The following is an 18028-nucleotide window of genomic DNA, read 5'->3' as shown; positions in this document are numbered from 1 at the left end:
TAGGAATTGTCTGCATATTTAAAGTACATTTAGATAAGTATTCATTGCTGATTGATAAATTTTTGTCAGTAAAGCTTTTTTATTCATGTTAATATGGATTATGTATTAATAATTCTCTTAGTATGATTAGGATTGAACCTATAAATTGCAGCATTTTAGCTCGTAACAGAGAATTTTTCCACAGATCATACTCGCCAATATTTGACATTATATATAGGCTAAATAATAATACAAGTAATATTAATATTCTCTATTCCCAATCAATTAGTGTAACATTAAATATCTATACAGTTAAAACATATACGCATTGACAAATAGTGGACACTTTCACTGACACGTATAGTAACAAAAATGTTGCAGATTAATAGATTCCAAAAATCAGGACAAAATAATGATGCCGATCAAAACGCTTTTAATATTTCGTGTACTTTCCTTCCTTCTAAATCTATCATTTATTGACGTCCTAATTTTCTATTACTTTCGTATTACGCCATTACCTGCTTTTGCTAAATAAATATCAATTCGCGCCAACAATACATTCTACTCTGATTGGTACTTTCACATGATTATTAAGTAAAAATATAAAATGAAACAATTTTTGTTAATTCCGTATTCAACAGCTGATTCGCACACGATCCGTACATGACTATCAAGAGGTCCGTCGAGTCAGGGGCGTGTTTGTGTTGAGGCGGGATTTTTAAGTGCAACGCTCGCTTGGCACTTCTACTAGCTGTGAATACACCAGTAAAAATTATTAAAATTTTCATAAGGATATAAATTACACCTAACCTTTCTTCGGCATGGAAATTTAGGGTTGCCATTGCCTCTACAGGACTAAAACAGTTCGCGATTTCAGAATTTTGCGCTTAGAGGCGATACCACACTATCTGTAATTGCACCACCAAAGAATAATTACTCTTTGTTCCAGCTCACTAAAACAAATAAAACCTTCAGCTAGACGGAGCTTAAGGGGAAGGTAGTAGAAACCGAAAAACTCAGTGGTTCCAACCGTTTGAAGGCCATGCATATTTTCTATTGCTCAATTTCAAAATTTGGCTTCGTAAAAGGATATATATATAATTCATAATGCATTAAGTTAATACGGTCTGGTTGCTACAAAATAATTTCCCTTGTGAAGTCATTGGCGTTTTGTATTGAATGAATTTTTGAGAATGACAAATTAAATAATACAATACATAGATACAAATAATTTTATTTTTTCCATTAAATCTACTAATGGACGATCTCTGCCTTTACAAAGGCAATGAAGAAACCGTTAAAAAATTAAGTAAAAAAAATTTACACTAAATTTGAGTTTTATTCGGTTCTTATCGCGCCCCATTAACAAACTTTATGAGAAAAAAAAACAGTGGTTCTAATCAGTGATTTGTCTTCCACTTTCTTCTAATACAGTATGTCGGTAAAAGAATGTCCCAGTTATAAAATGTAATATATCAACTGTAATCGTTATAGAGGTTTTGGTTCAAGGTCACAATTAGAGTTACTGAAACAGTTTTTGATAAGCGCGTGCACGAGTACTGCTTTGTTTTCTCGCTTGCAGCACGAAAGAATGGTTATTTCCCCAATTAGTAGAGGGTTTATCTGTAAACTTTATTTGGCAACAGGATGGAGCCCCTATACATTGTTGTAATCTTTTTGTACGAGAGTGGTTGAACGTCGAAGTCCCTGACCGTTCGATTTGTCATAATAATCGCGATGACAGAGCTCTTTTTCGCTGACCTCCACGTTCACTTGACATAACGCCATGCGATTTTTTTTCTTTGGTTTATGTTCCGTCGCTACCTAATGATTTGCCAGAGTTGAGACACAATTTTAGCAGCTCTTGCCTCCATTACTCCGGACTTTTTAACCAAAGTGTGGGAAGAATTGGTTTTTTAGGTATACGGCACACATCTAACATAAAGGTGCGTATATTGGACATTTGTAAGAGAAACTAGGTTAGTTTACCTTCAATTTGATTTATTATTTGTTGTAAATAATGTAAATTAAACTGTTGTTATATACTTTTAAAACTAGGACATTCTTTTATGTGCATCTTGTATTTTAGTAATCCCATATAAATATAACTTGAAACGTGTATAGAAACGTTGTAGTATTAAATGTTTAATAGATTTTAACAAGAGGGAAAGTATTTTTATAAAAATTTCTTCTCAAAAATCAGGCACACAGCCGGAGTTTAGGATTTTTTCCAGTCTTTCACTATTACCGGCACCGTTTCTAATAGTTTAAAAGTTCTGGTTGTTCATGCTGTTAATCTGTGCGTGATTGTGGCAAGCAAAGTTTACGATTCAGTCTGCGAATTCTAACCGGGCGTTGAAAATACGTGTCTGATTTGCGTCCAGAAATTTTGATACTTGGAAAGGCGAATATTTTATTTATCGATATAATTATCATGCTCGGCTTTATTTTAAAGGATTCTACGTAAAATTTCATGGTTGAGTATCGTATTATAAGTTTATTTGCAAGATGAACAACATAAGAACACATGACTGCTCATTACCGAGGTTAGATGTTTACACATCACTGGTGAGCACTGAAGATCTCTCATTTGTTTTTCGTTGTGTATTTGTGTTATTGAAGTTTCGTTATGTTTGTTAATTCTTGTTAGGGACCGAAACAAATTATATTTATATTCCGATATTAGTTATTTCTTGGAAGCATATTAAGATTGATCCTTTTATAACTATATATGCCTTTTCAGGCCCACATAATTATGTTGATGTACGTAGATAGTTGTATCTGTGTGCCAGTCGCTGTGAAACTATTACAAAAACTAATAATTTGCCCATTCTTGCTTGGTTATTAAAGTAAAAATAAAGTAAGCTGCCTTCAGCGATCACCATTTAAAAAATAATAATTTGTTGTTAACTTAGCTAGGCATTGTTCACATTGAATCACCAATTAATAAAAAGTTGCCCTTTTTTAGTGGCTGGTTTGATACTGTTTAATAAATTAGATAGAAGCAATTATTGAGAATCCACGGCAATGTTGAATATGCAACTAACAAAAACGCTCTTGGATTTTATTTGCTTTAAGACCATAAAATCTTACAGAAAACAAAAAAAAACTTAATATTTAGAAAACCAAATAGCATATCAGTTAAATAAAAAAAAACTCATGTGAATCAGTGTATATTTCACGTTAAAGGCTATGAGAAGTTCCATTCCAGCATGAGAGGGCATTTAAAGAAACAATTAAGTGCCATTGAAACCCAATTTTTTTTTACGTTTTTACTCGCCGTATTTTTAGTTTTCATTAACGGAGGTTTTTATTTTTTGACGTGAGTTCAACTCCTGTGTGGTATGCAACTTGCGTATCGAGAAAGTTTGTTTGGTTGCGTTGCAGTGTATGCTGGGAGCGTACAATTTTTAGTTTAGAGAATCAGCTTTCATTTCTCAAATCATTTTTGTACTATTCTAAGAAAACCAAATTGTATATATATTCTTTTTTCACTTTATCTTTACTCTTCGTGGGATTACGAAAATTTCAGTCGATTAGGCGACGAGATTTTCAAAGAGGATCGCTTGTGAATATGACAAATTGTGGGATATTGTTGTCTCAAGGGAAATTGTGATTGTGAGAATTTTATAACTGTTCCTTTGAAGATTTTTTGTTTGTTAAAATCTTGCTTCGTTGAATTAAAAATATGTCTACAGTATTCCCGTTTATTATAGTTTTTTAAAGAAACCCCACACACTTGAACAAAAAATTCTTTAAGATTTCGGCATTGTAGTTGCTTTTTTTTGTTGTTGTAAAATTGAATTGTATTCCTATTTACACCAACCCACTGTTAAATCCATGCTTGTAATAAATAATCCGGAAATTTATAATAACATAATAAAAGTAATCCTGAAAATATGGCAGCCAGGATTCACCATCAGGCAACTAAACGGGTCCACTTGTCTGTCCGTCAGTGCTGAATGAATTTTATTAGAGGTGGGTATGTCTGTGTAATTTTAGTGCTACTAGAGGCTCGATTATGCTGCTGATGTGGATGACTAGCCAAATCTGTATATTAAAAATCTAGCTGTTATTTTGTTTTACATTCAGTCAAATGTTTGTAAAAATTTACATTCTGTGCTGAAGCCACATCTGTATAACTATATTTTTTAACTTTCGTTTTAAATGCTTCGTTGGAGAATTTACGCTGTTGCAGCTAATAATTAGTACAATTTTGAACGTTTTTCGTACGTCTTAGGCCTACGCCAAGTATCGCTCTAAATCTTTTGACCTTGATTATTTTTATTGAAAGCTCAGCATCTCTCAAGGACAGATTCAGCAAAACCAAGACATTCTTTGCTAGGTATTTAATTTGGTAGGTTTGCCAGTTTCTTTACCTTTCATAACATAGGCTTCAGTAAATTAAATTGATATTCTTAAATCATTGACACAGATGTGGGTGACGGCGAAAACTTGATTTGAAATTTTTTAGGATTTAGTTCCTTTTGAGACATTTAAAGAAGTGAAATTCCCAGAAGTTACGGCTCTTTTTTTTAAGGGGGGAGGGGGGTGGAAGTTGTGCAATGTATGCATTTCCTGCTTTGAGAAAATTACTGAAACTCTCTTAGAATCAAACTTGTATTGCATTGGTGGGAGACCAGCGAGTACATCTATGTAAATATGTTGGAGATAAAGCTAATGGGAAGATGGAGCAGATGCTCTTTCAGTATGTGGTCACTCATATAATTTGTATACATATATTTGTTGATAAAATAATATAAATTTCGGGGCTGTTAAGGTTATCCAAAATAGGTTATATATTTTTGGGGAGAGGTAGTAGGTTTTTTTTTTTCTAATGGTGATGAAGTTTGACTTGGAATATTCTATAACAGTAGTGATGTTAAGCTTAATTTTTTATTTTACCGTGCATTATATCAGTCATTTTATTTCTAAAAAGGGTTTGAAAAATGCTTGTACTGACTTGATTTTTAGACCTGCCTAAATATTCAATAATAAAAAAATTCACTCTAGTAAGCAATACCAGAGTTCCACTTTTACTTCCGACAGTACCAAACAAGAAATAATGTGGAAACTGGAAGTGGTATTGGCGGTTTGCAAGTACGTCGTTAACATTCCTTTTTAAAGCATTCTAATTGGTCTGTCTCGTTTAGCCGCTGGGAAACTTGATAACTGGAGCGTGATGCAGACAGTAATATATTTTTTCTCTCCCCCTGCGTGCGGCCGGTAAATTTCTCCGCGTGGACGCGGCTGTGTTGGCCGGCCTGCAGCCGGCCCCGCTAGTTGGTCGGCCGGTCCGCAGAGCTGCGCGCGCATCGCTGCGGTCCGCTCAGCTGAGCTGGCGTGGAGTCGGCCCGGTGTCGCGTGCGCTGCTGGCGTAATTGTTGCGCGGTTTAGCAGCTGCAGATTTGCTGCCGAGGTGAAAGTTTCCGTCAGTGTAACGTACTGAGCCGAACAATGCGCGCCCCGATGGGAACTCGTCCCACGCCCTCGCAGTATTTCACTGCAGCCCTGTCGGGAGAATGTGTTTTGGACCGTTATTATCGCCCTGGTGCCGCCAGCGAATGAATACAATAGTGCGCGTGAGAACGCGTTTTGTTTTCGTCTTCATGTGGAGTGTCAAAACTATTTCTTCTTAGAAAATCGAAATGGATATCTTGCTGCCGTTCGACGAAAGTGATGAGAGAAGCATGCTAGAAGGTGAGTTAATTGATTACCTGTGATGAATTTGAAAGAATTTAAATTAAGTTTAACTGAACCCAAAGTTCTGGACCTTCCGTGGCGAAAATCAGATTTGAACTATTTTATAGTAATGATTTTTGGGAAATTGAGATGTGGTGTTCTAATTTCTCAAATACAGTTAAGCACGTGCGTAACTGATGTTCCACTTTCGGTGACTTGTGTAATCGGCGCGGTTCAGTTTGTAGTCCGCACGACCCCGTCATGCGTGATGTGTCGCACGTCTGACGGGCGTAGTGCGTACTCGAACTTGATGCGGGGCGGCGATCAATACTCGCCAGGTCGCCAGGGAACCAACCCTTTTTCCGATCACGTGCATATTAACAAAGCAGTCGCCTCCGTGACGCATGCGGCAGGGGTCTGCTTAGGGTCAGCGCTCACCATCACTGCAACAATCGACCTGAGAACGATCTAACAATCCCTTCTTTAAACGATTCATGCAATGATGAATTTTGATTGAATACAATTTTTTGGTTTTATCATAGAAAACCTACTGTGATTGTCGGCTCCGTCGTCGTCGTCGTGGTTTCCGTAATATCTGCTTATTTTCATCGTTGTGTTCGTATGTTTGCTGTGTTGCCCAGGTTTGTTAGTCTTGTCTGCATTTACTGTCCTTTTAGAAATTGTCTCGTTGTTAGCCCACTGTGTTCGTCTGTGCTATTATAATTTCATGCTTAAATTCCTTCCACGGAATTATTGTGCCGTCTTGATATTTTGAGTTTGAATGTGTTCGTCAGTGCTGCTGTCGTTGTGTTGTCCGTAATACCTGTTTAGTTTCTTCATTATCTGTTCGACATCAGCTGATTTAGGCTTGTTCTCTTGAGGGTTTGTGTTTTAATTTGTATTTCTTATTTTGCATTCTTGAAAATTTTTTTCCATGACAGTGTAAAACTGCAATGGTGTATGTCCAGAAAAAAATTGTATTAATCAATTATATAACGAGTCTCTCGAAGTCGTCTTTACTACTAGAACGTTACTGCTTGCTGTTAACCTATGTTTCGTGATTTCTCTTCCCCACCCCCCTTTTCATTACTCTTCCCTTGTTTCATCAAGCGAAACAAGTAAAAAAACTTTTGTATAAGAACCTAGGGCTTGCTGTAATGCCTGGTTCATAAACTAGTTGGAAAACTAACAAACCATACGAGCCAACGTGGGTTGAAAATATTTTTGTAAGGGCTTATACATTTTTGTAGGTTTTAGGTACCTACCTATTAGGGTATTAAATTTTCAGTAAGTGGGTATGCTATAATAAACTTTTACAATATTAATATCGGTGAGGTTTATCCGCGAGTTAATGGTTATATCGTTCGAATAAAGATTGTCCTGTCGCGGATATTAATTTAATTACTTAACTCATGCAGTATTTCATTTAGACACACAAATTTCATTATATATCTAAAACTAATCTATTCATGTTATGCTCAAACTCTTTGCAGGTACGCCCAACATGCATTTAGTAACCTACATATTAAAAAAAAAATAGGTAAAATTTTAAACCCGGTTTTATGTTATCTCAAACCAATATAAATTCTATATAGCTCTTGCAATTTTTAACTTTGTTTTCCATTTGCTAACTAAAATCCCATGATTCATGAAGCTGTGACAAACAAAACAATCATGGGATTATGGGCAAAGGTATCATGAAATTCACATTTTATCTCAATGTGCTTTGAATGAGCTTGCAACGAAGTACCGTAATTTTTAATTTGTTTGAAGTTAAAAGTTCCTATTTAATTTTCTGTTAACAGGTTGTGAAGTTATTGGTACTTTTATCAAATAAATTAAACCTTTACATGGCCTTTGCAGCTTCGACTTTTAACAGAAATTTGTACTGCTTGTATCTGCGCGGAGCGTGTAAATAAATTACCGACATGAATCATGGGATTTTAGTTAGCAAATGGAAAACAAAGTTAAAAATTGCAAGAGCTATATAGAATTTATATTGGTTTGAGATAACATAAAACCGGGTTTAAAATTTTACCTATTTTTTTTTTAATATGTAGGTTACTAAATGCATGTTGGGCGTACCTGCAGAGAGTTTGAGCATAACATGAATATATTAGTTTTAGATATATAATGAAATTTGTGTGTCTAAATGAAATACTGACAGGAAAATTGACCTGCGCGCCAGTCTGTCTTCAGCCTGTATTCCGGGAGGACAAAAAAAGGGGGGGGGGGGGGGGGGGGAACCCCTGGGCTCGGTTGTTTCGAGATATTTCGGTGCATTTATGCAATACACGCAGCTCACATTTACAGTCATATTTTAACTTAATTAAAGTCTTTGGACTTGAAGACAACTGCAGTTTTGTACTTTTGGACATGGAAAAAATTCTAGGAACTGAAAATAAGAAACCCTGTACAACCCAGCAAACAGATGGCCCCAACGATGAAACAAAACAGGTATTATGGGCAGCACGACGACAGCACAAACGAACACAGTAAACATCAAAAATTGGACAAAACGAGAATCCCGTGGAAGGAATTTTGTAATTAAAAATTTAACAGCACCCACGAACACAATGGGCTAACAGCGACGAAACAGTTTAAACAAATCAGCGGATGCGGACAGGCAACAAACGTGGACAACACAGCAAACATACGAACACAACAATGAAAATAAAAAAAACTGGTATTATGGACAACACGTCAGCAACGACGAACACAGTATGATTCCCAAAACAAAACTGTTATGACGTTTCGGGAACTGGCATATGTTCCCGTCATCAGGCACACACACATCTAAAGATCGTTTACAGTCATAGTTGCGTTTCATACAGTGGGGTTCAAACAATTGGCAATTAATAAATTTATTGATAATAATTAATAATCAGTTGTCCCCAGGTCCTTAGGTTGTCACGACGGCAGTGCAGATTCTTTCCAGGATTCACATAATAATACACGCAAATTTATTATTCAACTCAGACATCCATAAATCATTCCCTAGCGCTTGGAAAGTTAAGTGCAAGAAATATAGTGACCGGAACAAAACAAAGTGCGGCATATGGTAAATTAGTGTCGAAGCAAACTCAGGCGTGCATACCGATTTGAGCTTAATTATGCCATAGCCAGGCTGGTCACTACGACCAGGCCAGGTGTGCAAATGGTCGATGTGACCATGGCTCAGACACATGAAGAGTCAAGTCCAGATCTCTATTCCATGAGTCACTGATATTTATTTTGGCGGGAGTAAAACAAATGCAGAGGAAAGATAAGACGACGTGAAAGTTGACCAAGGAAGAAAAAAAAATTCTGAAGTTTTTTTTAGTTGGTTCACGACACAGTAGGAATATCGATAGTCATGTGTTCTGGAAGTGGTTGTTTCCGGGGAATCCTTCTTTTCACAGACGAGAGAGCCAAACGCCCTATCGTGCATCTTCGTTTTTTTTTGTTCATTGTAAATAAATATGGCGGTGTTGATAAAAGGATACTAATAGTCAATTAGGTTAGGTTAGCTACATTATAAAAACTTTAAAAAATTGTGGACGGTTGATTTGGTTAGGATGGCTACATTAAAGATACGGAAAAAAACATCAACTTCGGGGAACTTCGAGTTTTGGCTCTCTCGTCTGTGAAAAGAAGGCTTCCCTTGTTTCCAGAGCAGAGCAACGAGGATGTTTGAGGCGGGAGAATGGTCGGAAATGTGTGTGACTATTAAAGGAAGCCGAGAACGTATGCTGCAATCCGGCAGTGTAAACGCACGTGCCTGTGTTTATACCTTGAAGTAAGCAGTCGGTTCGTTCCCCCGTTTGACGCAGAGCTGCCACTAAGGAACACGTGTGTGGTGTACACACTATAAAAAAAATCATTTTACATCAAATGTATGTGGCAGGAGTTTCTCCACCGACAATGTTGTTCTAAATATGTATAATGTGGTGTGTTTTCTCTTGTGCTTGATTAAAAATACTCTAAAAAGTATAAAAGTAAAATTACTATGGTTTGGTAAATAATGCCATCGCTGTGGGTGTATTTTTACCACAACTGTCAGTTAATTTTACTGCATCATTGAGCAAATTTACATTAACAATAACATTTTAATTTGTAATACTACCAAAAAAAGTTTTTGTAACTAATTACGGTTAATTAACAAAGGATACATTAGAGCAATTTTTAATTCTATCACCGCTCAATTATTAAGTAAAAACTTCTAAAAAAATCTGGTGATTGTCGGAGTTTCGAACTCAAGCCTTTAAAGTGTTAGTCAAGCGTTTTAACCATAACCACTTGACTATCGTGCACACTATGAAAAAAGTAATTGTTATACCACTTTGTAACCTTGTGTAAACAAGTGTTTTGTTGGTAGAAATTGCAAAATACACCATCTTTTTAGTTCCTACCTAGGTATTTTAAAATTTATTGTGGCATATTTTATTTTGCACTTTTACTTGTACGTATGCGTGTACCTACAAGTTTAGTGTACTGACAAATAAGGACATTATTTAACACTTGTTTTATGTGTAATTTAAAAAATTAGTTACCGTAATATATGAACATTACGTATATTTTTACCGAAACCTGTCCTGTAGTACAAATTGGTTTTCTGGAGACATTTGTGTAAAATTACAAACCCTTGTTTTAAAAGGACAAATGTAAATTTACTAAACCTATGTAAATGTAATTTTATGCATTTTTACGGCGCAGTTTATCGTTGGTTTTAGGTTAATTAGCGATTTTAGATATGCACATACCTTGTTTCTATTTTAGTAACTGAATGTTCGAATTTATATTTGCTCGGCCCACCGTCATATGGAATGATACTGTGCAAGATTTACGGTTCAGAAGCACTGGGTTGACATTAGAAAACTGTTTTACCAGTCTAAATGGATAAGTAAATATAATCTTACTATATACAGGAGATATCACGTTCATTCGTTCACGAGCTAAAACTAAAAAAAGTATTCGCGATTGCTTTACTACCATACATCTCATAACGGGACATTAAAAATATTCTAAAATGGAGAGAAATTATGAAATCTCGCAAAATGGTATTATTTGATTTGTAACATCTTTAGCTCTCGGTAAACGACATTTGGTAGGAGTAATTTCGTGAATGGAACGGAAATGTGTGACCACGGTGCTACCATCTTTGGATGATGGCGCGAATCAAATTTCATAGAGACAAAGAGAAATGTTATGGCATTAACTGTGAAATAATTTTTAACAAGTTGTGAAGTATTTTAAATATATTTATTGTCGAAAATAAGTTCCAAAGCCGGGATTTAGTATTTTTTTTTTTAAAGTCTAGTTCGCTTGTATCGGAGCAGTTTTCATTACGTAGGTTAAAATTCGCGTCCAGAATTTGTTAAAAACACAATATTTGCGCATGCTTATCACGCTTGGCATTATTTTGAATAAATATACATTTAAATTTCGTGTTAAACAGTTTTGTATTAGAAGTGCATTTGCAGCGTGAGAACACGTGAATTTGCTCGTTACCGAGGCTAGATGTTGCACTGAAAGACTCGCCGACCGGCAAGTTGGCGGCGAACTAGGCATGTGTTCGGGGACGAGTGAATCGTGGTCCCGGTAGCGAGCCCCGCTCCCCGCCATTCCTCGGGGGCGTCCAGGTGAGGAAGACCGCCGCCGTCGTGTCGCAACTTCCCGCCCGGGAAGTGAAGGCGGCGACTGGAATGCGCGCTGCGGAATCTGCGCGCCGGGCCCCCGGCCTCGCCCCGCGCCGGATGTCCGGGCGGCGCCGTGCAGCTCGTTCAGGAGGCTTTGCCATGTCAGAAGACGGCATGCTGTGACGTACGAATGGTTTTTTTTAATAATGCATCGCTTACGTGCCACTGAACTGGCTGTAGGAGTCTTGATGCGTGTAAAGTTTCCTGGCGAAATCTCTTCGAAGTCGGTTGCGGTCACCAGTTGATTTTCAGCTGTTTAATCCCGCGTGTTACTCGCCCATCGTTTCTATCTCCACGCTGGCTCGGAATGGTCTGTAGTTAGCACAACTGTGTCAAAAGCGATGAGGATCGATAATATGTCAAATGGAGCATCGATGGGGTGTATGTTTGGAGGGGAAACGAGTGTACCGGGAGAAATTAAAAAAAAAAAAAAAAAAAAGGTCTGACGGCAACGTCAGCCACGTTACCCGCTCGTGAGCCTGACACTTTAATTTGCAGAGCGACCATATGTATGCGCCTGTTTAGCAGCCTTAGGTTAGGTTGGAAGTCTCGTGGCGACACTGTGATATGAGCTCGCCGTGCAGTCTACTGGAGAACCAGTTCGCTGCGTGGTCAGCCTTGTATGTTCTCCGCAGTGGCGGGTGACCACTTCCTGGTGGCCTCGCGATATTCCTGTACGTAGATTTGAAATGTATTTATGGACATGCTGCATTACTGGCTACACTTTGTCACAAAGAAACCTCAGTAACTGACAATAAGGAAGTATATGCACACAAAAAAGGCTAAACACTGCCGATGTCAAAATTTAAATGCCTAGCCCGCACACGAAATTCCGTGGAAGGAAATGGTCAAAATCAACATCACAGTACAGACGAACACAGTGGTCTGGCAATGACGACAGTTGCAACAAAAACAGTAAAAAAAAGACGGAAAAAAACCGACCTTGGACAATACAGCGAGACAGACAAACCCAACGACGATACTGAACAGATGATTTGGACAAACACGAAAACACAGACGTACAGGCAATCCCAGCGATGAAACTGAACATGTTCTGGACACCACAACGGTGACAGCAGAGACGAACACAGTAGGATTCCTAAGGAAAATTATTTGCGACGTTTCGGGAACAGAGATATTTTCCTGTCATCGGGCACAGACAGAGAGAAAACTGGAAAACGGTTAGTTTGTTTACCTTCAACCACCTGTCAGCCCACTTGTGTTCATTTGTGCTGTGATATATTTGTTTTCCTGACTAATTCCTTCCACGTAATTCTTTGTGCTTTATATGGATTAACTTTTGCCATCGGCTGATTTTGGCTTTCTTTTAGTGTTTGCATTTTTTTTTGTCTGTTCTGTATGACATACAGTGTAACCAGCAATGGCATAAGTTTAAAAAAAAAAACTTAAAGGTTTTCTCCGTTGCAAGAATCATAAAATAAATTGTTCCTATACTGGTATGTGTACTGACACATGCCACCAACGCTGGTAATTCACGTCTCTTATCTTGAGTGAGCGATTATCAACTCCCGTCCTCACTACTTCGTTGTGGTGTTCGGCGGGCGCTGCCTCGACCTGCCCTGGTCTTATTGTGCAGCTCATCCGCTCTTAAGACGTATCCGACACTCGCAAGAAACAGTTAAGAACTTTGTATGTCACCACAACTTGCGTCTAATAGTGAGAGGACGAGCTTCGATCATCACTTCTTTAAACGATTCTAGTAGTTAGGAAGATTAATTAACAAATGGTTTCATGGATATACGCTATTGCTGGCAGAGGATGGCCATGTCTGTATGATTATGTAGTAAGAATGAATCCGGTTTTTTTTCTTCGTCATGGGTTGTACCATGTTTATTAGACGCCCAGAACATTGACTGAAATGGAATGCTTGCATTGTGGAAACAGTTTTAAATTACTATTTTATGGAAGTGGCTGTGTTTAACGACGGATATTCTAATCCATGCTTACTAGGCATCATCAGACGTGGTCAAACACCATTTCCGCAATGATTTGGGCGTGACAAAATGGCGATGGCGAGGTAAAAAAGTGACCAACTACGTCGCAGTGACCCGTCTCCTAACTCCAAGATTACGGGTTTACGCCGGTTGCCCCAGACGGGAGCAGATGTCAGTTTACCTTAACGTTGCCACTGTTTTTGTCATAGAAAGCCTTTCTGTGGCAAATCGTGCTGTCTTCCTCTGTTTTTGAACCGAACAGGCATGTGAGTAGTATCTGAGTGCATCTTATGACGCCCCAGACTAAGGCAAAACTTTAACTTAAGTGCGAAGATCAGAGATTCAGAATCCCACGCAAAAAGACATTTCAGTTTACTTTCTCACCTTCTTTCCCGTCCTTCCAGAGTTTCTCTGGTAGTTAGAATCTCGGGACCATTACAGTAAAGGGGCAAGAATGTATATAGAAACAGCGTATTTAATTAATTTGGCTATCCTTCCGTACCTGTTTTCCCCAATTTTCACAAATTGCTAGTAATTTGAGGGTAAAACCAAGATTTAAAAATATCTCGCCTGGGCCCCGGAGATTTTGTAGTCCCCTTCCCTTTTTCAAGTCCACCCTGCCTGCCCGCTGAGGCAACTGCCACTTAACACTGAGACAATATAATACAGGATGCCCCACCCCCCTTCCCCGCAAATAAGTAAACGACGCCGCAAGCTGTTCGCGTCTATCACGGCGGGCGAGCGTAGGAATAATACTCGGGAATCTAGCCTTTGTTTTACATACATATGTACACACATCCAGAGTAAATGATTTCTGCTGGTCCCAGTTGTACGTCCCATCATCTGAATGACGGTTATGGCGTGTCAGTGCTAGCCATTTATTTTAATGTAACTTACCGTTAGCTCGTGCTGAAACGGTGAGTTGAGGCGCATCACGCAGTAGTATAGTGCGTGTTCGACGTTGTTTGAACAGTTAATTAACTTGTTTGCACGCCCAAGTATGTGTTAAGTTGCACCAGTTACGAGGCACCGCGCGCTTTCAAGTCGATAATTGGTACCTCGCCGAGGTGCATCGAGTAGGAACGCATCACGCAGAAGAAGCGGTGTGTTTACTTTCGGCAGTAGTGCGTCCTCATTGAACACTTCGAGGTCACGAGTGTACCTGGCGTGTTTTATTCAGGCAAAATCTTGAATTTTATACAGTGGCGTCACTGAAAGTCTCGTTAAAAATATTGATATATTTTTAATTTATCATTTAACGTTAGCATATCGTTACGAGGCTGCCAGAAGCGAAATCCGGCCAGCCAGATCGGTGCGCAGGCCGGGCAGATCCCTAGGGACCCCTTTTCCTTCCCCGCTTCTTGAAAGGCGTGATACAGCGGCGCTCGCCCCTCCCCTCCTTAAATTCTATTAGCGGCCTTCTAGAGAGTCCGTGGCGCCTTCCCATGCCTCTTGAGGATTCCGTGGGCTCCTGGAGCACGCCGCTTGGAGTGGCGTAACTATAACGCCATTGTTCTAGAAGCTTCGGGTGTCATGCCGAACCCTGGTGACACACTTAAAGGGGTGAGAAACCATTCCAGAAGGGAGGCTGAGGGAAATTGAAACGGCTACGCTGACCTCCAAGGCAGTGAATCGAAGATTACGAGCGACCCCTTGGTGAGCGAAGGCGGACGATGAGCGACGGGCTTCGTGTGCTGAGACTGGTGCATCCGGGACTGTGTTGTGTGTGCGGCGGACGAGTGAGCGGTGCGAGGCAGTGTGGTGGGACGGAGGTGCGCGCTAAGAGACGAGTGGTGGGGAGAGTAAACTGTGGACTTAATAGAAAGTGAGATTAATTTGTGAACAGAAGTTTTAAGTGAAGTTATTTGATTGATAGTATAAATAGTCAATAAATAAAACTATAGTTAATTAAATGGACTTTTATTTTCGAACCCTTTTCGCTACTCGTAACAATATTTTTAAATCACTTGTATTCATTCTTTGTAATATTGTTGTGAAGATTTTTTTTTAATTATAGGATTATTTAGCTGTCACTGTCTAATAAACTTAATTGGCTGTGCAGCAGGCATCATCAGGGTTCTTACATAAAACTAAAAGGCCAAGGGTCTTCTTCAGGCAGCCAATCTCACGAGGCTCTGGTGTAAGCCAATCAGGCGAGGGTTTTCCTGCCATTGGCTTCTGTATTGGCCACCCAAGTGAGACCTCGTTTCATTGGCTGTGATGGGCATTCGGAGTTAGACCCTGTGTGGCTATTTATTTCTGCTGGTATTCTTTTTTCTCTCCCATAAGTGGTGTCCATGTTTTTCTCAGCTCGTAGCCATCTTCTATGTTGATAATGGCGTCGGAAAATGATAGGACCAGATCAACCATGGTTATTGCCTGGCTCCACTAGACGATTCCAGGACATCTAAGACCCTGGCAAACACGTCAACTGGCGGATGCAGGAGGTGCTAGCAGAGGTGCAGCGGAGCGTGAACTATGTCCGCTCCCTGGGCATCTGAGCTGACTATTGTGGTCCTCTCGTGACGTGGGCGAGGCTGAGGCGAGAGCACGGAGGAGTGCCGTGTGGGTAAATTGGGGCGCAGCCCAATTACTAAGACAAGGCCGTGCGATCCATGGAATGCGCGACCCGACTGCAGTTCTACTTGGTCGTATACAATATAGACAATTCTCGCTGCATGGATCGCTTCTGTTATGTTATAGCATCCATAGAGCTTAAGAATGTCCCCAATGTCTAATACTTTTAAAATATTAATAGTTCGGGAGTTTTTGTGATGAGTTTTCTAGTAATTGAACCACTGGCGTTAAAGTGGTTTGGCTTTGGCATCAACGGTTGCTCTCCCACCCCCATCACATTTCACACAGTAATTGTTATGGATGCCATTTGGTGTCGGACGAGTTGACAAAACTTTAAGAGGCCAATGGCTTGACCCTTTTTTCCATTGTACTATTTGTAGTGTCAGCGTTTCGTTGATAGTTATTCGTCGTTTTGTCGGTGGTTGGCGCTGGTGCCATGGTTTTACTTTTGCACTCTAAAACGTGTGGCACTAGTAAAACAAAAATCGCATCGCTGCAGTGGCGTCCGCTGAAGTGACTGGACTTCCACAACGATGGAAATGCTCGGCAAAGAATAAAATGGGAGCACCTAGAGAATCGCCACCAGCACCAGGCAACGTCTGTTTTGAGTGTAGAACGGTTGTACATAGGAACATACAAGGAAAGCAAATCTTCGTGCACGTATTCACTGAATGATATTGAAATTGAGGGTGTAACCGAGATATGACCTTGGAGATCCTTTTGATTCAAAACAATTTTTTCATCGCTATAAACAGTCTAATTATTAAAACATTACGTTCTCTGGGCTTGATTAGGTACATGACTAAATATGCTAACGTTTGTGATTCTATTTAACTATATGCCCTCGTCATTTCGAAATTAGAATATGGTTCTGTAGTTTGGAACTCTCACAGAAACTCTCCAAGCGTTTAGAAAAAAAAATATTTCAAATATAATTTTCTAAACTTCAATTGCTTTCAAAAGATGCACAATTGAACTATCATTAAATGTAACAAAAATATAATACTCTTAAAGCAAGACTTCCTGCCCTGTATGCGTACTTTATAATAAAGTTTTTTTCCTTCAATGTATGAACGTATAGAGGTAAAACAGCATACGTCCAAAACAGCATACGTCCCTGAAAATTCAAGCCTTCACAACCACAGAAACTTTGAGATATTCACCTCACCATGGTCATATAAGTTGCTTATGCGTTGTTGCTTGTACCAATTACTGCAGTAAAACGGTAGATCCTTTTATTAATTTTAATGAAATAAGTATTAATGATTTAATACAGTGGCTTCTTTTTTTATTGTTATTTGACTGAGATAAAAATACGCAGCAAGTAAAGCGACCTGAGCGGCTGTTGGAAGGGGCTCTGAGAAAGTGGGTGGACTCTCGCAATGATTTGAGGGATTGGGGGGCATGGGCGCTGCTCTATAAGCCCTTAGTGCAGCCTTAGGTAGTATTAAAAATACATATATTGTACTTTTAGTAATATAAATTAATACTATCCATAAGTGATATCTTGTGAATAAATGTTCTTTTAATGTAAATTTAATAGGGGTTACTGTGTCATTATTTTAAGTATAATAATTTATTAATTACTTTAATTTAACTGTATTCTGTTTCAATGTGTTGTGGATGATTGATTGGATATCCGAGTCTACCTTTCACATTTTATTTTTTCTCCCTAATTTTCCTTTTATATTTGTGTTTGTTTGGATATTTGTTTTATATTTGTATAGTGCCAGCATATTTTGGATTGTCTGTTGGCTGGCGCTTAATACATGAGTAGTATTTGGAACTTATGTATGAGTTTAGACTAAGATTAATTTGTACAGTTAATAAACTTAATATATATATTATTAATTACACGTTTTTTATTAATGAAACGCAAACACGTTTAGTTAAGCATGAGAATTACGGACATACTAGTGTAGAAAATCTAGCGCCGCTTCTTTTCCTTCCTTGCGGTGCTATTTCTGGGAATCGAACTCTGATCCGTGTGCACACGAGGCGAACCCTTGTGACCACAGCGCCATCTTTGTTCTCTGCCCTTCAGTTGTTCTTGCTCGTTTTGTCTCTGGCAGTCCAGAACTGGAAACACGCCGGCCAACAACCAGTGGTGCTCGTAGGCCGCGGACACGCAAGTGCGCGTTTGTATCCTTGATGCGT

The 18028-nt window shown here is 39.0% G+C and overlaps 1 protein-coding gene across 2 annotated transcripts in view; it reads left to right on the top strand.

Annotated features, from left to right (window-relative positions):
* The window catches only part of LOC134530807 (cerebellar degeneration-related protein 2), a 145497-nt gene that overhangs the window by 79053 nt on the left and 48416 nt on the right, over positions 1-18028 (top strand). Inside the window, exon 1 of one of the 2 annotated variants that reach the window (XM_063366024.1) lies at positions 5243-5679. The exons of the other annotated variant lie outside the window; for it this stretch is intronic. Coding sequence (XP_063222094.1) covers positions 5628-5679 — 52 coding nt within the window. The 5' untranslated portion in view covers positions 5243-5627. Of the gene's footprint in view, positions 1-5242; positions 5680-18028 lie in introns of those variants that run through there. 2 annotated transcript variants of the gene reach the window in all.

Source organism: Bacillus rossius, chromosome 3 (assembly GCF_032445375.1).
Source record: "Bacillus rossius redtenbacheri isolate Brsri chromosome 3, Brsri_v3, whole genome shotgun sequence".
Classification (NCBI taxonomy): Eukaryota; Metazoa; Arthropoda; class Insecta; order Phasmatodea; family Bacillidae; genus Bacillus; species Bacillus rossius.
Note: the sequence above shows the minus strand (reverse complement) of the source record. Positions and strands in the feature narration are given on the sequence as shown.